Source organism: Hyperoodon ampullatus (assembly GCF_949752795.1).
Source record: "Hyperoodon ampullatus genome assembly, chromosome: 16".
Taxonomy (NCBI): Eukaryota; Metazoa; Chordata; class Mammalia; order Artiodactyla; family Ziphiidae; genus Hyperoodon; species Hyperoodon ampullatus.
The window spans coordinates 9,893,928-9,921,721 of NC_136929.1; the positions used below are offsets into that span (position 1 = coordinate 9,893,928).

The following is a 27,794-nucleotide window of genomic DNA, read 5'->3' on the forward strand; positions in this document are numbered from 1 at the left end:
CATAAACTGAATACAGGACATGTTTACAGGTCATCTGGTTAATAAACTGTCCTTCAAAGTCAACAGACTGTTCTTAGATGGCTCTGTTTTATTTCTATGGCCTTAGAGTGGAATGAAGTTAGCAAATCTGTGTAAGAGTTATATACTCAATGAATTGTTATGAAAACTGATTCTATCTTGACTTCTCCAATAAAACAAAAGTCCACTTAAAGTGAAGCCTACTTTAGAAGTTCAAAACAAGTTATCCAAGTTATCCACCTTTGGAGGCAGATAATGTGTGATACAAAAGGAAGAAGGAGGAGGAGGAAGAGAAAGAGAGCTTTTTAGCATCAATACCATCCAGCTATGGACTTTTCAAATGTTTATGCTTCTTACGAGCCCTGGGTTAGTAAGAATTACCATCATTTGACATAATTGGAATAATTTAATCTCTATGGCAGAGAAAGACATTCTGCCTTTGATTTAGGATCTCATTGAGAATGATTAAATGACGTCTCACCACAAGTAATTTAATATAAAATTTATATGCAAGGAAATAGGAGATTGTTTTTCACTTATTAGCTCATTTATCACATCCTTCCACAAAGTTAAGTTGGCATCTAGCCCAGACAATGGTCAAAATGCATTGGTATTTAAATGTTTTGCTTTGCTATTTACATGACTTCTCTTTACTTAAAAAATGTTTTTTAAAGCTTTCAATAATATCTTCTTTATAAACTCTAATAATTTAGTCATCCACTCAAGAACTTTTTATTATGTACTAGGCATTTTACTAGCTTTACTCTCATGGGCTTATAGGCTACCAGGGGAGAAAACAAATAACAATGAGGAAACAAATACACTTGAGCTATGGAAGAATTAAGGAGGGTGTTGGTAGATTCAGCAGAGAGAACATTATTAACTGGAGTGGCCAGCTCTCTGACACCCAGCAGCTGAGAAAGAGCCAGATAGCTAACGTTCTGGAAAAGCTAATGAAGATTCTCAGAATAAGAAAGAGCATCACATGTTATAGGCAGTGAAAAAAAGGCCAATGTATTTGAAGAGTAATGAGTAAGAAAAAATGAAAAAATAATAAAGTTGGAGAAATATTTAGGAATGAGAACATAGAAAATTATCTGTTCTTGGTAAGGCATCTACATTTTATTCCAGGAGGAAGGGGAAATCATAGAAAGGTGTTATGCAAGAGAGGGATGTGTTTTAATTTATGGTTTGCAAATTCATTTTGGCAACTGGATGGGAGAAATTAAGGTGTGTTGGGAGGAAGTGAGGATGGGGAAAGTGAGAGAGTATTGCAGAGTCCAAGTGAAAGGTGATGCAGGCTTCAAGCAGGGTGGTGGTAGTGCAAATGGGGAGAAGTGGCTGGAGATCTACCTTTATGGGGGTACCCATGGAAGTTGCTGCTGGATTGTACGTGGCAGGTGAGAGAAAGAAAGGACTAGTTTTCTGACTCAAGAAATCCTGTGAATAACGATGCTATCTTAATAGATATGGAAGCTGCAGGAGGGAGAGGTTGAGGGCAGAAAATCAGTTCCATTTTGAACCTTGTGTGTCTGAGATACTCTTAAGACAACCAAGGAGAGGCCAAGTAAGCAGCTGACACAAACTCGGCGTTTGAGGACAGGTTGGAGCTAGGTCTGTATGTGTTGGAGTTTCCAAAAGGAGATGGCATTTAAAGCTTTAGAAGTGAATGAGCCCACCTAGGGAGAAATAAGTCTTGAGAAACTCCAATATTTAGGGTAGGGTAGAGGGGAGAAGCCAGACAAATAGCATCATCCAGTCAAGAAGAAGAAAAATGAGATGACCATGTTGTCTTGTAAGACGACAAGGAGCATATTCCATACAGCAGGCCTATTGAGTAGAATGGTCCTGAAAATTGGAGTTAACAAAAAAAAGACCATAAAGGTCATAAGAGTAGTTTCAGTCAACTTTTGCCAGACCAACCCTACTAAGTTGTCTCTTAGGCCTATGAGTGGAACATCCAGGGGTAGCAGAACTGGGAGAATCATCTATAAACACCATTCAGTGAGAACAACATCTCTGCTTGGTGGTAGAGTCCACAGTGAGGTTACCTGTGTATAATAAGTATATGATAGATCATTCAAGAATGAACCTGTAGAGAGAACCAGCCTAATGAATCATTTGAAGTCCACTAAATCTGTCTTCAGGTGACTTCCCAACTCTTCATACAGGTGAGCAATTTTCCATTCAATTTTCATTTCCAGTGCCATTCATCCTCTCCCAGACACTTACCTCCTGGCATCTGGCACTCCCCTCGAGCAACAGAAATTTTTTTCCTATTCTCTTCCCTTCCCCCACACCAAATTATTCACCAAGAATGCTCTGGATAGGTGTTGTCCAATGTAGTAATCACTAGTCGATGTGACTATTTACATTTATTAACATTCAGTAAAATTTAAAATTCAGTTTCTCAGTTGCACTAGTCACATTTCAAGTGTTCAACAGCCATATGTGGCCAGTGGCTACTGTATTGAATAAGGCAGATGTGGAACATTCTTATCATCTTTGAAAATTCTATTGAACAGTGATGCTCTAGACAATGACATTTCCAATGAATCCATGGGCTCCGAGACACACTTCCTCAATACACTGCAGTGATGGTTCTCAATTAGGAAACTGACACATAAAGGTATCTAATTGCATCAGATACTGCATATTGCCTGCCCAATACTCTTTTCCCCTTGTTAATACTAGGGGAAGCCTCATTTTTTTCAGAGAGGTGATAATAGTTCATCTGGAAAATATTTGATTACTCAGGCTTTTTGACCTAGAAGTGCCCCTAGGACTTAGCTCTAATAAGTGAGATATAAGAGAAAATCTCTTGGGTGAGGTTTCCAGGAAAGCTATTGTCTTCCAAAGAAAATGGGACAGACTCAGCTAGCATGTTATCCTTTGCCCTTTGCCCTTTGTCCTATTTTCCCTTTTTTCTTTCCTGGAAGATGAGCACAATGGGAGATTTTCAAGGAGCGTGACCACAAAAGTCATACTCGAAGGGCAGAGAGGAAATGAAGAGAGAAGGTGTGTGGGACTCTGACGGCTCTCAGGTAGTTACCTCACCATCCATCCATCCCTGAAGTGACAATCTGCAGGCTTGTAGCTGAACACGGTCCTAACTGGTTGTGTGGTGAGGCCATTCAGGATGGCTGCGCCCCTGCCCTCTGTACATCCCCTGCTCGACCAGTCCCTGCTTCACTCACTTGACCACCCAATCCTCTTAATTATAGGCTTAATAAACATACTGTTTATGTACTTGTCCCTTGCCCCAGCCACTGGTTTCCCTGGTAGCTGATGAGCCAACCTGACATCAGTTCCCCCCATAAATGGTAACCTCCTCCTCCCTGGAGTAGCAAAGATTGCTGCCATGTCCTGCTCTCTACCATAAATGGTGCGGTGTCACTCCAGGACCTTTTGCTGCAGACTTGTAAGATCCCCTGCCCGGTAAACGACTGATGTCTCTTTCTTCGGTCTCCAGGTTGGGCAACTATAAAGTTTATAGGCCTGCAGGGTGCATCCCAACACTGGTACACTTACAAACTCAGGAAAGAGGTTTGTGATTTTAAGAGGTAATTTGGAGATAACCACACTGCTACCCACATTGTCCAGCTAAGAAAGGCGTGGCCTGAGTGAGTGGTCTGAACCTTCCTCAGTGTGAGAATTCCAGCAATGCCTGGGAAGGGGGTAGTGGTCACTGCACTCATACTCTCAGGCTGCCTGATCTTCTTCAAATTGCAGCTACAAACCAAAGAACTCCCTGAAGAGATGAAATGTGAACTGACTGTATAATTAAGAGGTGGCTCTTCATTATCCCTTCTTGTTTCTTAAATTGTACTCATAGTCTCATTTCAGGAGCAGAGAGGACAAAGCAGAGAAAAGCAATAACCAGTCCACTTCTTAGTCTCACCCTGGGTATATGGAGTACAAGAGGGAGATCTCTGGTTTAGCTTATATTAATTCAAAACAATTAAAACACACATGAGCCAACATGTAGATATATTTTCCTTATGAAATCTTAAAATCAAGTACCCTAAAAATGAATACATCTTAGGGACTACGTCTCTGGACGAAGTGTGTTTTTCTTTCAGTAGTGACATCTGATTTTAAAAATCCATGCAGTTGTAGGTCACATAAAATTTTTATTGTTAATAGGGATGTTTTGAGAAGATCCACATGTGGTCTATGATCATTGAACATGACTTACCAGTAAGTAAGCGAGGCATGGTCTTACTTCCTATTGACTTTCTCTTTGACAGTCCCTGTCATGACCCTCATTTTCAGGTTGTAATTTTGGTGCAATCAAAACTGAACTGCTTAAAATTATGTAATTGCTTACATTCACCTTCAGGTACACTTGCTAATTTATCCCAGCCTCACAGAATTGGTTTAATCACTTTCAGTGTTATTGTTGAGAAGGTGGATAAACATCATTGGCTTAGTTCTCATGAGCCCACTGATTAGGTAGGTTTACAGTTATTTTTGGTTTTACTTATTCCTTGTTTGCTAAAGTGCTCAGGGAGTCCCTGCTTTGGAGCCAGGGACCCGCATTTTGATCTCTGGCCACACATTAGATACGTGCTTCTTGTCCGTCCCTCCAGGTGGAAGGCCACAGACACTATGGCTCGGTGTCTGGCAGTGAACTGAGAATATTACCCAAATTCGTGATGTCAATTTTGTTCTCAGAAGCTATACCAGAGGGGTGATGTTAATGTGTTTCACACACTCCTCGTAGTGAGATTCGTCCCCCACTGGCTGCCACATCATGGGGAGACCAAATGCTTTAAACAAAGTAGCTGCCATTCCTTCCTCAAGGCACAGAACTGCTGATTCGTATGATGCCAACTTCCTTCCAAAACATTCTGTAGCTGGTGAATCAAGAAATCTAAAACAGATGTATTTTTTTGTCCTGTTTTGGAGATGGACACTTCAATGAACTCCATATCGCACAGATGTTGAGGCTTCTCTGGCTTAGAAGTCTTATGCCCCATAGGAGCCCAAAATCTCTTCTCATTATTCCTTAAGCATAGCTTCCAGAAAACCCGCAAGGGACATGCCTGGTGGCAGAGTCACAGCACTCATGGAAGCCAAAAACAATGGCATTCCCATAAGACATTCACAGTTCATTCACAACCCCTCCTAATCTAGTTGAAATGTATCGATCATAGTTCACATTACCATGAGCAACGTTGCCTGGTAACATTGGCATCTACCATCTTCATCTGTTTCCAGGGAGCTGGAGTGGGGAGGTTAACAGAGGGTCAGAGTCTCTTGCAGCAAAGTAAAGGGTTTCGTTAGCCTGTTGTCCATATTATTTCTAATACTGTCTCCAATACATCCAAGTTTTTCCATCTTTACCATCCTCCATCTAGCTAAACCACATTCATCTCTCACTAGGATGCATCTCCTAAATCCACGTTCACCCACCAACCCCACAAATACACACTCCTCCCAGCAATCCAAACTTCACCCGGCAGCCAGAGGTACTTTTTAAACAGAGTGATAACGCTGTTGTCTTGTGTAAACCCCTTGTATGGCTTCCGATCATCGCTTGAGTAAAGCCCCAAATCATTAACACAATTTACAAAATCTGTCATACCCCGCTCCCCTTTGCATTCTCATCTATCACACAGGGTTTCTCTCCAGTTCTCAAAAAACCCTTGAACATGTCACCCTCCCTTCCTGCATATGCCTCGGCACACTTTGTTCTGTGACTCCTGGGTCCCACCCATCTCTCCTCACCTGGCTACATTCTATGCATTCAATTACCAAGTATGGTGGTCATGATGCTTAGCTGATTAATACATGTCAAGCACATATCATGCATATCATTTTTACCAGATATGAAGGCATTAGCAAAGCCTTCCATAGCCTCCAGTCTATGTCAAAGCCCCTATCATGTACGTTTCCATTGAACTAGTGCTTCTCCTTTCAGACCATCCGCCTCATTATCTTTCCTTTCTCGATGTTACCCTTTAAGCATAATCATCAACTCCAATAGATTCACCACTGAATCTCCAGGGCTGGCAAACAGTTTTTGAGCTGTTTGAGCTGGAGCTCAACAAATATTTCTTGAATTAAAGAAAAAAATAAACGATTACTTCAGTTTCAACCATGCAGACTGTGGAGGAATTTCCACATTGGAAATATTTAATTCGAATTTGAAGAGTATGAAGCCAGGAGGGAATGATGCTAAGAAATCATCTTGGCAGACACTGACCTCAAGATAAAAGAGGAAGAAAGAAGCGGAGATTACTCGAGGACAGTAAACAGTGAGCAGAAAAGACATGCAAAGGCCATTTCTAGGGAAATGCTAAGATTTATTAGTAAGCTCTGAGAGATGAGCAAGAAAAAAAGATCAAGTGATTTTGAGAGAAGTGAGAGAAGAAACAGGGGGAAGGTGTTTCTGAGGTCCAGGAGACCATGTCAAGGGGGATTCTGAGTAGAGTAACCACAGCTCTACACTGAAAAGCGGTCACATAGAATGAGACCTGAACGGCACCCCGGATTTGGGCAACTAAGAATTATGAAAAACCCCATGGAGTCGGTTAAACAGAATGGTGGGAGACAGAGCAAGTTTCTATGGGTTGAAGATTGAACCAAGAGGAACGCAGACATACAGGTCAGAGGTAAAGGCATCAAGGAGATCAAAAATATTTAAGGACATGCTTGTGTTTGAGGGGCAGTGCTGGGCTTTACACGAAGTAAGTATGCAATGAGTATTTGCTGATTTAATTATTACATGATAGGATATTATTAAATAAGAAGAGATGTTCTTATTATAATGGATATTTTCAGATAGACTGAGAAATATAGAAACTTTGGCGATGCATGTTCTTACTCAAGCCCTATCGGCCAGTGTTTTCTTACCTGTGCTCCTCCCTGCTTGCAAACCCATGAGAAGCTTCTCCATGGAAGGTGCCCTGCTGAGTAAGAGCCACTAAAAATACTTCTGAGATGCATATGGCCACTTTGATTTGGTAGCTCAGTGTCAAGTGTGAGGATAGAAACTGCACTATGTAAAAAGAACAGACGAGAATTCATCTATGCCGCCCAAAATTGAAGACAGGACAGTCACAGTTCTGAATAAACTGTGGTTACAAAAGGAATTAAAAAGCAAACGTGGAGCTCTGTTCTGTGTTGCACAGAGTTTACTGGAATCCACAGCATAAAATTCCACCTGAGTGGTTATGTCTATCACTCTCTCTCTATGTATATAACACTAATGATAATATCTAATGTATATACATATGACATATGTGCTAAGTACTTTATACACATTAACTCACTTAATCTCACAATAACCCTACAAGAGACATACATTATAATCATCTTGTATAGGTGAGAAATGGGTCTTATGTAAATTGCCTCAGGTCATATGGGGAGTAAGTGGCAGAGTCAAGGTTGGAACCAAGAAAGCCTCATGTCTGTAGTCTTAACTACTGAACTATGTTGCCATTTACATTTCTAAATAGTTAAGTACATTTACATAAATGTTTGTGAAAGGAACTTGTGATCCCCTTATCAGCGGGTTTACTATGTCGTATACTTTAATACTGAAATTACTGTACGTTCAAACTTGTTAATTAATGGCATGTTTCTTGTAATTTCTGTCCAGAGAACAGCTGAGACATAAATGAAATTCAAGGCTATAATAGCCAAGGCTCAAATAATTCCTTCCATAAAGCAGTGCTCAGAAAATAGAGGAATTAAAAATCACAGTACCTTGATGAACTGTCTTAAATCATAACTGGAGGCCAAGTGCAAAACTCACGTGGGAGGTGATGTTTCCAGTGAGAACATGAATTACAGTTGATCTTCACTATTCGAAGATTTCGTATTTGATAACTTGCCTACTCGCTAAAATTTATTTGTATCCCTGAAATCAACACTCGAGAAGCTTTCCAGGTCATTTGAGAACACAGACCGAATGGTGAAAAAATTGAGTTGCCTGAGGTTCACATTCCCAGCAAAGATCAAAGAAGGTCACACTCTGCCTTCTTTGTTCAGCTCTTACGCTGTAAACAAGTGTCCTTTTCCCAATATACTTGGTGCTGTACATTTTGCATTTTTGTGCTTTTTGTTGGTGATTTCAATGTTTTTAGATGGCCCCCAAGTACAGTGCTGAAGTGCTATCCAGTGTCCCTAAGTGCAAAATAGTCTGCGATGTGCCTTACGGAGAAAATCCATGAGCCAAATAATCTTCATTCAGGCATGAGTTATAGGGCTGTTGGCCGAGTTCAATGTTAATAAATCAACTACATATGACACAATATGTCTTTACAAGACACACACATAAAACAAGGTTATGTATTGATTTGTTGATAAAAATGCTGCAAACAGAGGCAGGAACCTAGCTAGTCCTGTATTTCCCTCAGGAGCAGTGAGTCAGTATTTGCCAAATCCCTGTTCAAGACAACTTTATAGACCACAGCCACCATGAATATCAAGACTAGACTTATCTTGTCGAGGAACACTAACAGAGCATCAGTATGGACTGTAAACTATGTGCAGCTTTTCTAGCTACACGTCACTTCAGATACACATGAGCTGACCACGGATGGGGACATCTCTCTCCCTCTCCTTCCTGGAACTATCCCCCTCCAAGCAATAGGACTGACCATCAGAGTAAAGAGTCACAAAAAACTACACACTGGAATGTGTACAGATGTGTGCATAGGCCCTAGTGCAGAACCTGTGGCAGAATTTAAGGCTCCAGGCTGTCAACTGGGCTGCAGAGCTCAGATGAAGCAGGAGAAGGTAAGTGAAGCCAATCGTTGTTACCTACAGACAATCTGTTAAATTATTGGTATTGGACTTCCCTGGTGGCGCAGTGGTAAGAATCTACCTGCCAATGCAGGGGACATGGGTTCAAGCCCTGGTCCGGGAAGATTCCACATGCCGCGGAGCAGCTAAACCCGTGTGCCGCAACTACTGAGCCTGCACTTTAGAGCCCGCGAGCCACAACTACTGAGCCCGCGCGCCACAACTACTGAAGCCCACATGCCTAGAGCCCATGCTCCGCAACAAAGAGAAGCCACCACAATGAGAAGCCCATGCACCGCATCGAAGAGTAGCCCCCACTTGCTGCAACTAGGGAAAGCCCACGCACAGAAATGAAGACCCAATGCAGCCAAAAAAAAAAAAAAAATGAAATTACTGGTATTATCTTAACCCTAAATCTCTCAAGGACATTATCTGTATGTCAAAGTGAAATTTAAGAATAACAACACAAAATATTTTCAAGAAAAATTTCCAAGGTGAGTTTCCTTTACCTACTTGAAAAATGTTCCAAGATCTTTCAGTCAGTAAAATGTCTTTAATACAATCTAAAATATAAAATTAAAATGCATAGGTGATTTCCTAGACCTGGTTGCTAAAATTTAAGAAGAAACACCAATAGAATCCATCCAATTATAGTGATCAAAGATGCTTTGCTTATCTGATTACTATTGTACTAATATTTGTTGGCTGCTAGCCGACACAGGAGAAGCAGCAAAGTTTTTCCAACCTTGAAAACACGTTTGTGCTCTGATAATTATGTTTCAATATCATCTATATTTGGGAAGATCAACATCTAAGAATTAATCTCTAACTGTGTAAGCAAGGATCTCCCAAATCGTAGCCAAGGCTCTACCAGGAGGATAAGATATATTAGCCTGTCTCCAGCTACTGCTTAGTCTACTGTGCCCCATCCTGTATCCAATCAAAGAGAGGATGGATTGTCGGTAGGAAAATCTAGACGGTGGTAAAGAATGAGAAGCTGCACTATCCAGAGGATAGACCACCCGGCATGAGAGTTGCGGTCCTTCCGCACGTGTATTCTGGCAGCTGCAGGAGTCTCCCAGCAACGTCATCCTTTCTGTTATGATGACTTTCACTTGGCACCCCCTGGGTTCTCTGCCCCGAGGTTTTCTCCAGCTGCAGAAGCCTGCTCTGATCCTGTACCTGTGAGGCATGCTGGATGTGGCCTGGCAGTTAATGTCTCCTAGAAGCAATCCTCAACCAATGACTGATGATATAAGAATTGTGTGTTTTACTCGGGCTCCTAGAGTTCCATCCTCTGTGCTGGGATGAAGCTCCAGTTGACCACAGCAGTAACTGGGTTGACAGCACAGTCTTAATCGGCTGCTCCTCCTCCATGCCACACTTTCCCACTCTCCTACCAGAAACTCCTTCCCCTTTCCAAGGACTTGCATCCAAATCCTTATCTCAGATTCTTACTTCTCATAGAGTTTCTCTACAAAAATAATTCTAGTCTCTGGGGCAATTATATTTCTGATTGTATATCAAGTAATTGGTGTTCTGGGTTGTACATTGGTCTTTTACTAGTTTGGCTAATGGGAGTCAGGTCCCTCTGGAACACAGAGGACTCTCAGTCAATGGACAAATCCAGAGTGTAGACATGCAGAGTCAAGAATTAGTCTAAAAAATTATCACTTTGTGAGATGCTTTCTCACTTAACTAGTAAACATTTGATCTCTTCTAACAAGCAGATATATAGATTTGCTTTCATCTTTGGTTTCCTCCCCAAAGAGAGAGAGGAAGAGAGATTCACTGGGGGAAGGGGGGACTGGTCATTTAATGGGTATGTAGATATGACAGGTTTGTAAAATGTCAAGTACTTAACAACAACAATAAAAAGGACTATAATCTGTTTAGATATGTCTGACAACTAACACGAGTGAAAAGAGAATCTAAACTAAAAATAATATTGACATAAAGTCAAAACAGTGGGATATCACTCTGGGGGAAATTGTAGTTTAGAGAGAGATCTGTGAACTGAACTCCACAGCTGCAACCCTGAGTCTGGCGCTTTTCAGTGATGGGACATTAACACCTCAAACCTCATTCACTTTTCCATTTGTGAAATGAGAAAAGCAGGAACTATCTCTGAGGATGTCTGTCATGGGAACTGCGAGAGATAAACCACCCGGCCCAACAGTTATTAAAAAGGGCCTTTTCCCTTGGCTCACAGAGAAAGGAAAGAAGAAAATATTTTTGATCAAATTCCAAGTGTTTTATAGTTGGTTAGAGAGAGAGTAGCTAGATAGATATACATGGAGGTCAGAGAGATGATAGAGGCGGGTGGTGTGCCAGCCTTCCATCACTTGTACGTACATGTGCAGGCTTTTTCCCCAATAACAGTGCCCAACTGCATTATGATAATTATCTTAAAGAGATAGAGTTATATTCTTTTAGTGTGATTCCACGTCCAGTTCACCTCAATTGTCCTGGAAACCTGGGAGGAACCGCAATTGGCATGCACCCTCTCTACAATACGGAGCTTTGCAAGACTGAACTAGAACCCTGGTGACCCCCATTTCCTCCCCTGGATGAAGCTCAGGTGGACACTGGCAACATTCTACCCCTGGGACTCTCCTTTCTGCTGTGCTAACCTTCGTGACGACCCTCCATCTGTCTCATTCTTCCTTTGCACGGTTTATTACTTCAGTAAGTTCGTTTTGGGGTCTCAGAGCCATCATGGAAACTGAGTGTATATCTCTGGTGATTGTGTAATTAACTTTGAATATAGTCTTACTGCTTTATTTTCCAAGTCTCAGGTGATACTTACTTCCCCGATCCGTTTTTATCAGTAATCAAAACTGTAAACTGGTTGAAGCAAACCCTTTCAATGTCTTCAGAGGACTTGGTTTAGTCTCCACCATCTTTTATCAATAGCATGCTTTATCCTTTCACATACATACACGTGGATTAAATCAAGAGTCCAAGGTCCTTACCAACCTAACGGTATATTGCTTTTAGGTCTAATTGTGTATTGATTTTGTTTATCTTCTTTTTAACAGAATTTTTTTTTAAAAAAAAGGAGAAGTAGGATAAGAAAGGCAAGTGAAGCAGGCTGCAGGTAGAGAGCAGAGGGCTGTGAGAATTGCTCACCTCCACAGACCACGCCGTCCAAGTCTTCGCAGCGGCGATCATCACACTCACACGTCTTGCCATATACCCTGCCGCCTCCCGGAGGGTAGCAAGTGCATTCGCCACACTCACACTTACCTGCAAAACACAAAGGCAGAGTGCACTCAGTAGGAGGCTCACAGAATCAGGAAGGCTTTGAAAGGAAGCAAGCATCCTATTAGACTTCCTGGACCAGTTCTAGTCGGTGGCTGATAATAGCTCAGCAAATACCTTTTCCTACCTCCCTAAGGTTAAGCTGAAGGTCAAGCACAAATGCCAAGGAGGTCGGTGGGAGCTGAAGTGACAACTCCTGGCTCATGTTGTTCCCATCTTCTACTTTCCACTTTCTGTTTCATTCATTTTTGAAGAATAATCCAACTATTAAACTCTCTGGGTATTTCATATTCCACTTATGATGAGACCATTTAACATAACTGAGTCAATTTTATATATTTTGACATAATTTGCCATAATGTGGTCATTTAAAAAATATTTTTAGTGTGGGTCTGTCTGCCACATCAGAAACAAAAATGTTCACAGGTACATTTCAACCTGATATTTTAGTGATGATTTGGCATCCATTTTTGAGTTCATAGAAGTCATTTCAACATGGAACACATGTCTGAGTGCATGCCCTAAATATCTTATTATCCTTGACTTAAAGTTGAAAAATATAAACATGTTTTGGAATGAGTTTGGTTCATAGTTTGGGGATTTCTTAACTATTTATCTTTATGTCTTTTGTCATTATTTCTGGAGCTGTAACTATGCCTCAAACACTATAATTCCTTCAATTCTGTCATTTTGTTGTCATAATACCACACATTGACTAGCATTATCACTGTCATTTTACTAAACAGGATATGGAGACGTACTGAGGCCAAGTTACTTTCCCGGGTGAACCAGTTCTTAAGGGATAGATTCAAAATTTATATCCATTCTCATTACACTTAAAGTTTGTGCATCTAAACATTAAGCCATATTGTATCTTAATATCCTCATAATGCAGCACCAGGAGGCTGTATGAGAAAGTACATTTCTTTTTTCTGAGGAATTGGTACTGGTTTGCCGGAAATTCAGCTGAGTGACTACTCCGAGACATCTGTTACTCTCTGTCATTATCCCAACCATCATAATTACACACCCACTGAAATGATCATAAGATACTTCAGGGCTGACCCTGCAATGTTGTTAGTCACTCTGTTGCTGCATTTGTGTCTCGTTAAAGAAATTCTGAGCTGGGATATGATGGAAGAAAGAAAAATTAGTATTTAGAATCATATAATTTCAGAGTTGTAACTAAAGATGATAATCTAATGCAGTGACTCATAATCTTTTGTGGCAGAAATGGCGGGGTTATGATCCCTTTGAGAATCCAGTGGAAGATATGGCGATAGATAATGTTGTTCTGGCCACCCTTCAACCCATCTCTCCGCCAACTTGGAGGCAGTGCCAAGTTCAGCAGGAGTCAGAGCCCCTCCTCTTTCCCCAGTGATACCCCCTCTTCCTATGGACTGGCAGACAGAACAGAGACAAGCCAGACGCTCTTGGCCGGGGCTTGGATTCATGAGGGTGAAAGCAAGGCACAGGGCTGTGGCAGAATGCCAAGTGTAACAGCACAGCAGTGAGCATCCAGGGGTAGTAGAGCTCGGCACACAGAGGCTGAAGTTCAAAAGTGATGGCTGCAGGGGCTGGTCCTCGGCAGTGCCTTGCTTCGCTGGGGTGCTGCGTGAGCTGATTGTCCAAGCTTGTGTTCTGAGCCTAAACTCTTCTAATAAAATGACTTTTCATCCCAGTTAATGACCTCGGTTTCTGTTGTACACAATCAAGAACTCTGAGTGGTGGGACTTCCCTGGTGGCACAGTGGTTGAGAGTCCGCCTGACAATGGAGGGGACGCGGGTTCGTGCCCCGGTCCGAGAGGATCCCACATGCCGCGGAGCGGCTGGGCCCGTGAGCCATGGCCGCTGAGCCTGCACTTCCGGAGCCTGTGCTCTGCAACGGGAGAGGCCACAACAGTGAGAGGCCCACGTACCACAAAAAAAATAAAGAACTCTGACTGGTAGACCCCAGATCTCTCCCTGGAAAGATATACCAGCACGTGTTTATTTGCTATAAAATGTCAGGAGGATTCATGACTTTCTGCAGTTTATTTAATAGATGAGGAAACTCAAGTATGCTGAGGCTAAATGACGTGCTTAAGGCAAGCAAAGTAGACATAAGCAATGTTGGTGCTAGAACCCAGATTTTCTGAGGCCTGGTTAATCTCCTCCTGTGCATAAACACGCTGGTTCTCTCATAGGTAGATGTGTGAAGGACAACAACGATCCAGATTGTGGAGAGAGGCAAAATATAGGACCATCAGCAGTGTGGCCCTGTATGGTTAACTAGTCCATGGCGGACAGATGTGGGAAACTTCAACCACATCATTCCTGACAGGTAATCCACTCCCAGTTACCAAGAAAACAACACTTTTTAAGTTTGAGGGCATATGTATTTATGCTGACCATTTTATTAGCATTTTGAGGCATACAGGAAGTTTCTGAATATGTATTATTGGCTTCTTTGAAAAGGATGAACTAACTACTGGCATATGTGTTTAAATATCTCCATTTCACTGTTTTCATTCTGGATGGGGTCTTCTATTTCTCCCAATCTCCCAATTTATCCCCCCCCCCCTTTTATACAGTTGGATAGTAAAGTGTTAATATATGGTCCTAGGTACCTTTTTCCCTGACAGATTGTAATTCAAGCATCTGTTTAAAATATCACACAATAATTAACCATTTTGCAATTCATTTTTTAGGCCATGTATCTGTTGGTGTTTTAAAAATATGTTAAGGCAAATATTAGCTGAATTAACTTTATGTATGTAGCTCTAATTTAGTTTATAGGATAAAGTAGATTCTGATGGGATGGCAAAGCATTAAGCATCAAGAAAGGCTAATTTGTCACAGATAGAAAGGTAAAGAAGAGTAAATTCTTCATGTGGTCCACATTTTAAAGGGCATTATTTTGCTGTCTCATTTCACAACTTCACTCCATTCACTACCAGGACATAGACCTGCCAGGTAAATTTCCGCTCATCCTTTAAGATCCAAAGTAAATTCCACCAAATCCATGACACTTGCACCCTCCTAATCACTCATCTTCACAAAAACACCAGAATTAACTGCACTTCTCATGTGTCCTCATAATGTTTAAACCAATATTTATTGAACAGATGCACTAAATAATAATCACATGTAAATAGTTTGGTAACTTTGACACAAAGCATGAGCTTTAATGGAAGAACTTGAATTTAGAATAAGACGTTTCTCCCTGGAATGCAAAGGCATTTCCAATCACCTGAATACCTTCATTTGTGTTTTCCACAGTTACATCAATGAAATACATTCCACAGCAAATTCATCACCTTTATTCACAAACTTACTCCTTTTCCTGGATTCTTTTATCCCGGAGAAGGTCGCTATTCATTTAATCTGTCACTGGGTCTTGAAAAAACTTGACGACATACTTGATTCCTTCCTTCTTTTAATTAACCATTCTTCTCCTTTCAATTTCAAATTTCATAAAATCTAATTTCTTAAAACATAGCTATGATGATGTAACTCCCCTTCCCGTGATGGTCCCACATGATCTTTAAGGCAGAGATCAAATTTCTCAACAGGGCTTTCTACACAAGACCCAACTCATATTCCTAAGCTTATATCCAACAATCACAGTGCACTCATGTTCAGAGACTTCGTTTTGTGCTCCATTTCTTCTCTCTGCCATGCACTCTACAACTTTCTCTATAAAATTCGACCTACTGCTCAATAGCGAGTTTAAATCTGAAATCCTCTATAAACCCTTCCTTGCCATCCCTGTTTGGTCACCTGGAGGATTTGTTCCTTCTCTCTGATCCCACAGTACTTGGTTCACACCATTAGTAGATCAGTGAATGCACACATTATACAAAATAAATACATGCCTGAACCCTACCATAAATAGTGATCTATTTATGGTCCAGGCTGATTTGTAACCTATTAGCAGCCAGCAAAGTTCTCTGCTGAGGTAGTAGCAAACACAAGCCTCAGAATGGGAGAAAATATTTGCAAACGAAATAACTGACAAAGGATTAATCTCTAAAATATACAAGCAGCTCATGCGGCTCAATATCAAAAAAACAAACAACCCAATCCAAAAATGGGCAGAAGACCTAAATAGGCATTTCTCCAAAGAAGATATACAGATAGCCAAAAAATGCATGTAAAGATGCTCGACATCACTAACCATTAGAGAAATGCAAATCAAAACCACAGTGAGGTATCACCTCACACCGGTCAGCATGGCCATCATCAAAAAATCTACAAACAATAAATGCTGGAGAGATACAAAATTAAGATAGACATTTAAAAACTTTTAATAGTAGAGGGAATACAGGTAAAGTACATGAGCACACACGTCCTATAGGGTTACAAAAGGTTCCTGGAAAAGGTGAAGTCGGAATGAGTCTTAAAGTGTTTGTTAAATGTTAATCAGGCAAAGAAGAAAGAAAAATTTTAACGTAAGATTCAGTTAAAAGAATGGGCTCTGATTTTAAATAAATCTGTATTTTAATCCTGGCACATCCAATGTTAAATGTGATTCTTTGGAAGACTAAGTTAAACCTCATTTATTGCAGCTACAGGATGGGGATAATAATAAAACTGATCACATAAGGTTTTGGTTAGGCTAAATATTATCATACATATCAAGTACATAGGACAGGACCTGACACATAGTAAGTGGTCCATAAATAATAGATATTATTATTTATATTTTTATAATTAAAAAAACATATTGGGGGGCTTGAATTTCAGTAACTCACATAAAATCCATTCCTTTACTTTCTGATTCTATTTCTCTAAAAAAAAATAAACCAACTGTATTTCCTGATCCAGAATGAGATTATTTAAGAAGAACACCATATCATCAAATGCACCTGCTAGCCTGGGAACAGAAGGTACACTCTCTACAACCTTATTTTCTTCCACTTTTTAAAAGGGCAAAACCACACTTTCAGTACATGCTCAATATTTGGAGAGTAATTAGAGGCTCACATAAAACAAAAAAGAGATTAGCACTTTACTAACAGAGTCCTCCTTTGCCTAAAATAATAGGTTTACCATAGCAACCTGATTGTACTAGGAAAAGCTCCTGCCAAATGCACCCGAAGTTCCCTTGAAATTTCTATGAGAAGGAATTAAACACTTCAGAACTATAATATTCTGTACCATTTCATCTAAGTACAAATATTTTGTGTGTGAGAATAAAGTAATCTTCCATCAGACATTTGAAAGTGAAGAGGCAACTTTCACCTTCCATTTCAAAATGAGCAGTGAGACTTCTTATAATTCAAGCCACACTTTGACACTATATTTGCTAGCCAAGGAAGAGATGCTCGTAACTTTTTTAAAACATGGATAAATGTCATTCCTTCTGTTTGTGTTTTCTTAGTATACAAGGATTAAAGTAATCAATCACAGACCTTTGTGAGGAAATAAGACATTTAAGCAAATGTTGTACTGATATAGTTTTCTGTTGTTTGCCCTTAGAGTGTCTAAAATTGAAACTGGGATATGGGAGTAGCAGGCTTCACTTTTTTCTAAAGGTTTTCCAAGGTATTGAGCAGAACTTCACAGAGGAAGTCTATTAGACCTCTAAGTAAGAGTATCTCGTTATTTCAACCTTAAGATTAGTTTCTATAACAATAACTAAAATTACTCAATTCATTTATTTCTAACAAAAATTTTATGAATTAGGTAGCAATATCATACTTGTTTACTAATATAACTCAGAAACTATGCGATAGACCCGAGGTTAAAAAATCAGAGAAAGAATGAGGTTGGAAATGTGGAGCTTAGGTAATTAATCAATTAAGTAATTAATCAATGTGGCCCATCCTGAATGAGTCAATATAAATTAGAATAAGAATCTCGTTCTTTGTACCTGATAAACCCATTGACTGGACAGTGGGCAGTACCTTGCTTCAGAAACAAGGTTTTGGGATTCTGCAAACAAAAGTCCTATCACATCCAGGCCTAGGCCTGGTATTGAATTATTGATTCCATAGGGCATAAATAAACACATGCAATTGTAATTCACCATGAAAGACTCTATGGGACAAATGTCACAGATAGAAACAGACAACAAATGCTATTTACCAGTGAAAGATTTGATACAGAGAAACGTTTCTATAGAAAGTTTCTTGAAGATAAACTATATTTGGGCAAAAAAGGGATAAGGTAGAATCAGGCCTTAATCACTTTTAAATTCTTGCTTGGTTCTGTTACTTTAAAACATTCAAAAGTGTGAGTGAATATATCACTTCCTTAATACACATTTCAGGAGTGCTAATTAAATTGATTTGAAACAAGTGTGGACATTCTTCCCACATCAGGGATAATGAGAGAATTTACTTTACAAATTGAACAATGAAATCCATCTAACAATAAATAATACATTTCCATCAACAACAAGCTAATCTTTTAAAATGAAGAAAAAATATACCATAAAGCAATATTTTCTCCTAACTTATTTTTTAATTATTCTTTATTTCTGAATCTACCAATATTAGTTTTCCCAAATCATAAAACATTAGAAAGAACATTGAGTATATATGTAAGTGTATACATATATCAGAATATATGAGTATATGTACATTTAAATTTGAAGCTATTGTAACTCCATGTGAGCAACTTATCCTCAAATGGCTCATGTAAAAAAAGTTCTTTGTACTATTCTTAAGTCTTCTAAGATCAAAAGTATCTCAAAATAAAAATATTTTAAATTTTAAAAATATGCAAGTAAAATTCTAAACATAATTTATCTATGCAGCTAAATGTTTTTTAAAAAATAAAGTCTTGTCAATAATTATATATACACTTAGCCACGTGTTTTACATTCACTTTTGGAAAATATCCTTTAACGTCATATTCAGGATTTAAGCCCATTTTTTTCAATAAAGCAGTGTCAAATATATGCAGAGCCTGGGAATCATGTAGTCAAAAATGTCAGAAATTCAATAAACTTAAAATATAAGGCTATAGTGAACTCGCTTTAACTTTGTCATTTTATAGCACACTTAACATATTCAGGATTAATAGGTAAGAGTTACAGGGAAACAGAGTTTAATACTGTAATAAATAACATTATACACATCAGAGTAGTCCATTATGGAATGTGCTGCCATGGTAGGGAGTAAGCTTCCATCACTGAAGGAACTGAAGTCAAGAAGGCAGTCTTTGATAAGAGTTAAGAGTTTGTGCTCTGGATTCAGAAAGACCTAAGATAGAATTTAATATCCACCACTTATATGCTCTATAATCTTAGAAAATAACTAAACTTTTCTATTTTAAAATTTTCAAAATTGGGAATACCTACTTAATAAGTAACTTTAAAGACACCAAAACAGAAATATATTTTTTTAAGTATTACTGTTTGGATTTCCTAAGTACCACTGTGATATTTGTTTGTGGCACAGTGTTTAAACTTTAAGAAAAAAATAAATAAATGTATAACTTGAAGAGTAAAAGGCTTCCACAAATAGAACCACATATTATAATTTTATATAATTGGAAGTAATATACCATTTTTTCACAGCTAATCTGTTTCTCCCTCAATATGAATGTCTACTTCCTTTTTTGCTCTGCCAACAATATATTTCAGATAACTTATGGTTTCTGTACTAAGTAATGCTACTTCTTTAAAAGGTATTTTATTCTGACATTATTTTTCAACAAACTCCTATGGCACCTGAAAGTCCTATCTCCGTTTTGTCTCTAGCCTCAGAAATAATTTTTGACTAGCAAAACATCAATATATAAGTCAAAGCCTCCTGGGCTTCCCTGGTGGCGCAGTGGTTGAGAGTCCGCCTGCCGATGCAGGGGACACGGGTTCGTGCCCCGGTCCGGGAAGATCCCACATGCCGCGGAGCAACTAGGCCCGTGAGCCATGGCTGCTGAGCCTGCGCATCTGGAGCCTGTGCTCCACAATGGGAGAGGCCACAACAGTGAGAGGCCCACATACTGCCAAAAAAAAAAAAAAAAAAAAAAAAAAGCCTCCTAAGGCAGCCTGGATTTAAGTGGCCAAGATCCTAGAGAAAAAGGAACCAGAGGGTAGTGAGTTCTACCCAATACACAAATAATCCCCTTCATGCATTTGTCAAGCCTGAAACTTTTTAGGGCAAGAGGATAAAGCATTAAGCAGAAAGCCACATCTAAAAGATGAATAAACTAAACAGAGCTTTTGGTTTTTTCATCTGGTTGGAAAGACAGTACTTGGAACTCAGGGACCTTTGAGAAGGAGGGCATTGATAAACATAACATAAACATCCCAGGTTTTCACTTTAGAAATCATTTTAATGCCTGATTGGATTGAGGTTATCTGCCTTTGTACATATGTCTGCCAGACAAAAAGTAAATTGTAAATTATCTCTTCATGGAAGATAACATCATTCACAAAACTCTACCAATTTTATTAAACAATATTTATACCCAATTTAAAAAATAGTTATATCAATAGACAAGACAGAATGACTAAAAAGGAAAGAGAAAAATAGACAATACAAAAAGGTCCAAAAATGATACAGGTGACCAAACTAGAATTGTCAGTAATGGACTTTAAAATAACTATGATTAATATATTCAAAAACTATATTACTAAATGGAGAAATTATTCAGAGAATCACCTATAAAAAAGGAAGTAGAAATTCTGAATTTAAAAATACTGTTACTGAAATTAAAAATTGAATAAAGAGAGTCAGTGGCAAATTAGACACAGGAGAAAAGAGGCTTAGTAAACTGGAAGATAGGTCAGTAGAAAATATCCAGACTGAAGCATAGAAAACAAAAAGAATGAATAAAAAAAGCTTAAGAAATACACTGGACATGAAATAATATCCAAAGCATCTAATTGGGTACCCAGAAAAAAAGACAGGATGGAGCAGAAGTAATATTTTAAGAGGTCATAGATAAGACTTCCAATAGTGCTGTAATGGACTCAATTGGATATAATGGTATGTAAATGCAGAGGGACAAAAATAGCCAAAGCATTGTTGTCAGAGAAAAGTGGGTGGAGAAATTACAATACCAGATTTTAACACATACTATAAAGTTATAGCATTTAAGAGTGTATTGCTGGTAAAATATTAGACAAATAGACAAATGGAAGAGAATGAAAACACTGGGAAAAGACCCATGCAATATAAGGTCACTTTATTTATGACAGAGATGACATCACAGTACAGTGGGGAAAGGTTGATTTTTCAATAAGTGGTTCTATCTTGCCTGGACTAGTCACTTTTGCTTTTCAGAGATTGCTATCTGTTCTCTTCTCACATATTGTTACACTATGCTATTGAACTAAATGATCTCTAAAGTGTCGCAGATGTATTCACAGAATTTGATTCATAAATCATCAATTGTAGCTACCAGTCCTGTTTTCTAGTTAAATGTTCCAAATATGTCTGGTCAAGTTGTATAATTTGTTAGACTCTAACAGCAGCTACCAAGGTATTACTTGCAGTATTTTTCTCAAAGACAGTTACTATGCAATGCAAATATAAAAATCATACTAATTTATACAACTTATATCTAAATATTTAAATTATGGCATTCCATCACAAATAGAAAGTTGCTTGTGGTTCCCTTCAAATCAATTTATTTTCTAGAGAAACTAAGACCAACACTTCCTACCATTGGCTAAATATAGAAACATAATTCCAAATAATGGAACTTACTACGGTCATAAGTGATCCAGATTGATGGAAATATAGATATATTCTCAAAGTATAACCTAATGAATAGTGCCTGTAAAGGCAAAAAGACAGTAGTTAAAAGTCATGGAAACAGTTCAGAATGGGGGAAGATGTATGAGAAAAATTGCTTGACCTTCTTTTTCACTATTTCAAGAAAATGAAATACTTAGTCATAGCAGAGACCACAGAGACTTCATGGCTAATCTTAGCTACCTAGGAAAACTGAATGATGACCAAATCGATGAGGGTGCTCTATGTTTCTTGGACGCTACCAGATAAGAGGAAACATTTCATTTTGATAAGAGTATCACAGGGTAGTGTACAGATGTAGGAAGAAAGAGAAATATGCTTCCAATTAAGGGAAAGAGGAAAGAAGGAGGGTGCTAAAAGAGAAAGAACTCTCAAATACCTGTGATTATCTGCTTGTATTAGCAATGGAAAAGAAGGTCAGAAAATAAAGGTATTGGAAATGCAGATCTTTCATGCAAAGCTTCACATCTCCCTGACTATAGGGAAATGTAGGAGAAATAGTAGTTTGTGTGAAATAAAACCTGATCTTACTTTGGGTCCCTTCATATTATGAGTTAATCTGTGCTTATGTGTCTCTCTTATTCAAATCTTCAATAAAATCAAAGGAGTGAATATAAAATAATAAAAACAAAATCACACGTAATTGCTAATGGTCAAAAACATTTATGCCCTTGCTTGAAAAGCAATGTCTTTTTTGAAGGAACAGGAAATTGCAATATCAGCTCTTCAGTGAAATGACTTCTGCTTTCACCTGATGTATCAAAAGAAATAGGCCATTCAATCACTTATAGCAATAATAGTTAACATTGCTACTGCCAAAGCTATTCAGGGAATGAAATGAGGTAATGAAAGAAAACAAAGAAAGCCTATGTGATGCTTTAAACAATGATAAACTCTACATCACACAAAAAGCAGTGTTGGAGGAACCCTGATTACTCTTGTCTTGAGACATCTTTGGCTTAAATACATCTGATTGCCTGAGAGTCCAAAGGATTGATTGCTTGCCCATGATGTGTTATGTAATGAGAAACCACATTAATTCCACTGGGAATTTTAAATAGCATATTCCTTTTTTTTTATTTCTAGCAAATGACAACTGCTGTGTGGGAAGTATAGTTAATAAACATTCTAAACTTATTCTCCTCCAAATCTAAGTTTCTTGTTTATCCTCCACTTAATTTTAAATTTTATTTTATTTTTTGGTGGGGAGATATGATTTTAAATATGAGTTTTTATTAACTTTCACTTTTTGAAATAGTATTACAAAATATATATTACAATGAAGTACATAGTATGTAGGCTTTAGCTTCCAGCAATATGAAGAACAAAAAAATATTGGACCTAAAATAAAGTGTCTGTTCCATTGATGGGCTTATGGGAAGTCATGTAATTCTTCAAAAACTATGAGCTGGGGACTTCCTTGGTGACACAGTGGTTAAGAATCTGCCTGCCAACGCAGGGGACGCAGGTTCAAGCCCTGGTCTGGGAAGATCCCACATGCCGTGGAGCAACTAAGTCCGTGCGCCACAACTACTGAGCCTGTGCTCTAGAGCCCAAGAGCCACAACTACTGAGTCTGCGTGCCACAACTACTGAAGCCCACGAGCCTAGAGCCCGTGCTCTGCAACAAGAGAAGCCACCACAATGAGAAGCCTGCGCACCACAATGAAGAGTAGCCCCCACTCACCGCAACTAGAGAAAGCCCACGCGCAGCAATGAAGACCCAACGCAGCCAAAAATAAATAAATAAAATAAATAAATTTATTAAAAAAGAAAAAACCTATGAGCTGAAACAAGGGCAATTACCATAAGCCCATATGAAAGAGGTCCTGAGGGTAAAAGCCTACATCAGCACTTCAAGCAATGAAAGTGGAGAAGTTGAATTTGAGACTCCTTGAGTAAACTGGGGACTCTGGAAAGAAAGCTAAAGAGATCCAAGATCAGTAATATCCTGGGAGAATCTAACACAAATCTTCATTGAAGAAAGGTGTCCTGAATTTACACTTCAAGATTTTCTAGCGTTTAGAATAAACCATGTATAAGCTTACAACTGAAGACCAACAAATAGGTACACACAAGGAAACAAACCACCATGAGTGAAAGCCAGCAAAAACAATATTAATTTTAGCTCTGTGCTACAGACTTGATATTGTCTAGAAACCTGTCTTGCTATCTTTTTTCTTGAATATATTTTCCATAGTGACTCTAATATCTGTATCTGATAATCCCAATAAATGGGTCATTTATGCATGTATTTCTATTGGTTGTTGTTGTTTCCTTGGTTCTGTTTCTTATTTCTCTGACTGAATGTCAGAAATTGTATATGGAAAGATTACAGAGCCTCTGGATGATAGCCTTTTCCTCAGAAATAGTTCACTTCTTGTAAGCAGATACAGCAATGTGTCTCATCCTGGGGAAATTTTGTCCCCCAGGGGACATTTGGCTATGTCTGGAGATATTTCTGACTGTAATGATGGGTTGGAGGTGCTACTGACATCTAGTAAGTAAAGAACAGAAACACTGCTAAACATCCTACAAAGCACAGGACAGCCCCACAGCAAAGAATTATCCAGCCCCAAATATTAATAGTGCTGCTATTGAGAAACCCTAAGATAAGTGACGGCAGATCACCTTAATCCAAATAGAGATGAGCTCCCCTGAGGCTGAGTTGCATTTATTCCTGGTTTACCCCTGCCCTTTCCAAGAGGTCCAAACACACTGGCATCTGCACTCATGCACACACATACATGTGCACATATAGACACTCACATGAAAATTAGCCCACCCGAGTCTATACTTCCTCCTTTAAGACTGATCATTGTCACCCCCTCTAAGAAGCATTGTCTGCCACTTCCTCAGTCCCCATATACAACCACCACTGAAGGCTTGATTAGGTATCACTATGATGTTTAAAACAGAACCTTGGCAGCACTCTAGCCTGATACTGATCGATACTGATCAGTCTAAACAGATACTGGTTGATCTAAAATGTACTCCATGGTGTTGAGTCTGCTTAACAGTTTTTAATCTAGGCGGCTCATTTGCATCTTGCATTCAGTTTTTATGCAAATCGTTAAAACTTTATGCCATTACCTAAGACTCCCACTCACTATATTTTTTAAATGTATTCTCCCATTATCCCCTATTTTAAAAATCCCCTATTTAAAAAATCACTTCCCTAGTTTCAAATCAAGATTTTTAAATATCACACACACACACACAAACACAAACACTAAGTCCCTTTTACTTTTAAAATGATGATTTAACTGATTTAAATGTAGCATTATCAAGGCAATACATAATTATAAATCAATGCAGGATAAATGTAAATGAAAATAAAATAATACATACAAGGCAGGAAATCCCCCGTTAAATTCAGCTCCAGGAACAATTATTGTTAACATTGTAATGAATTTCCTTCTAGACTTTCATCTACACTTATTTTTACATATATGAGTAAACAAGGCAATATAATTTTATCTCAAGTTATAACATAAATATTTTAGCTAGGAGCATGTTGTAAAGGATTCATTTTAATTAATATCGTCCTTCCAGTAGCCCTTTCCATGACCTAAGCTATGGTTGGACTTAATCCTAGAGTATGTTATTATATTTTTTAAAGAGCAGATATATCTGGTACCAGCCCAAACCTCTACTGCACACACTTGAATTCCTCCTGCTGTCAGAATTTCAAGTAGATTAATTTACTTAAAACTTGACTTATTGGCCATTCTCTCTGCATAGAGACAGAATGCTGATTTAGTCACTTAAAAATCAGTTAGTAGACCATCTGTGGGAGAAGAAATTCATCTTTCTACACTATTCTTTTGAAATTTCTCATGAACTCTTACAAATGAGCTTCTTTGTCATGCGTTCCACCCAAGGGATAAGAAGAGATGGAAAGGTGGGGTGGGGGGAGTCTTTCCTTTGCCCCCTTCACTCAGGGTTGTGCTAATGCAGATTATTCAGTTGAGAACCATTTGTTCTCTGCTTCATAATCTGTGGAGACAATCATTAATATTCAACTACGGGAACAGCATTCTAGGTGTTGTATGGAATACAGAGGGAGAGAGGCTAAAATCTAAATCAAATAGATGAGTCTATGAAGACTGATGGCCCCAAGGAAGAGAAAGTTACCCTCCAATATGAATTCCAACTTCCACAGAATGAAAACTGACCTCAACATATTTTGTAAGTATAAAGAAAACTACTACTGCACTTTGGGCAGGTTTAGCTAACATGTAAGGGGAGTAATACAAAATAAAACAAATCAAAATGAAAGAAAGGGGCCCATAGTAACATGCAGAATGGGTATAAGAATGTATAATAAGATGCTCTTTAAAAAGTTTTATTTTATGTGTGATGAGCAAGTGAGGAGGAAAGTAAAATGATACCTTTGGTGTAATTTGTTTATGGATTTGGTGTATGTGTTAGGTTGTTTACCAGGATCAGTATATCATCAGATCATCAGAGAAGTGGCAGGTTTGATAAAGGCTTAAAACAATGAACTAAATGAAATGTTAACAATAAATAATTTATTTAAAAAGTAAATGATGAATTTTTATTCAACTCGAATTAAAAACTGAAGGTACACTGGGCTAAGCATAATTTTAAAGCTCACTGATTTAATACAACCTAAATGTAGCAATTATATTCATACTAACATTTTAACCCACACACACTACATCAGCTTTATTACGTTTAAGGTCATGTCAAGGCACTTTCCTTTCCGCATCTGGGCTAATTTCCCATCAGAGACAATACGGGGAATACAGTCTAATCAACTTAATCAACACTATCTGAGCACAAGAGGAACCTGAATATATATCTAAGATGTATTTTATTGACAAAAAAGAAGTAAGGAAGGAGGATGTGAAAATATATTATGTACACGTGGAGCTGCAAAAAATGTTAAACTATTCATCCAAAACATGTTCAATAAAGGTGAGGGTTAGTTATCCACAAAGGAAAGGAAAATATTGCCAATTATTATAAACAAATTAAAACATGAGTTCATTTTGAAAAGTAGGGTGTTACACTGACACTGATGGCCCTTAAATTCCGCTGTGAATATACATCATATTCTCTGGATATTAAGGCTTCCAACTGCTTATCTTAAGGGCGCTACCAATTATCAATTGCAGCAATTGATGGGAAAGGTATGGCCACTGTAACAAGAACTGCCAACATCCAGTCAGCTCATGTACCCGAACATGGCATATAGTGGGAGGTTGCAACCATCTGACTTAACAATAGGGAAGCAAATGAATTTTAGACATAATAGTGGATGTTTGTTTCAAACGTAGGCAAAGAGATGATAGAGCAACTAGCATCATAGAAAGGGGAAGCAAAAATTGGGTTTACAGATATAGAAATATTAATTAAGAAGCAGAGGAGAAACTTATAATAACATTGTCAATGTTTCCTTCATTATACACCAGGTTGCTCTCAAGTTCTGTGGTTTCCTTACATTATGAGTGCTTTAATTACATATGTAGGAAGAGGAAGAGAACTACAACAGGGATCTGCATTTTCTGAGGATGAATTATTAGTGCACTAATTTGACTAAATTTATCTCGTCTACCACCTCGTTTCGCTACATTTAAATATGCATGTCTAACAACTGCTTTTTGCAATATGTCCACTCCTCCCACATCCGAAAATAGAGAAGATAAACCAAACACCTATTCTATGCCATCAATCAAAGTGGTAATTTTGGCATGTCCATTTCCTTCTCACGCATTCTATGTGTTCCTTAGCATTCTCCCATTTTTTCCTATCTAGTAGTGGATACATTTAATTATAACAAAGCAGTTACAGGGGACAAGACATTCACTGAGACCTCCATTGTCCTTAGGCAATGAATTTGGAGTTTCCACACACTGGTTGGTCTTGGGGTTGGAATTCCTGACAATGTCCTAAGACTACACATCTGCAAGAAAACAGTCCTACCCTGAGGCAGTTGTGTGACTACAACCACTCAACTCATTTCCCGGTATTGTACTAAATATTCTCTGTCCATTGTTTGATTTCTTCTCCACCATGACCCCTTGGAAGAAAG

General features: G+C 38.5%; 1 protein-coding gene across 2 annotated transcripts in view; it reads right to left on the reverse strand.

The window, feature by feature from the left end:
• ITGBL1 (integrin subunit beta like 1) overlaps nt 1-27,794 on the reverse strand; it is a gene marked incomplete at both ends in the record, with an annotated part of 197,497 nt that overhangs the window by 11,494 nt on the left and 158,209 nt on the right. For both annotated transcript variants that reach the window (XM_079722095.1, XM_079722094.1), the window contains one exon: nt 11,908-12,024. In XM_079722095.1, coding sequence (XP_079578221.1) covers nt 11,908-12,024 — 117 coding nt within the window. The remainder of the gene's footprint in view (nt 1-11,907; nt 12,025-27,794) is intronic.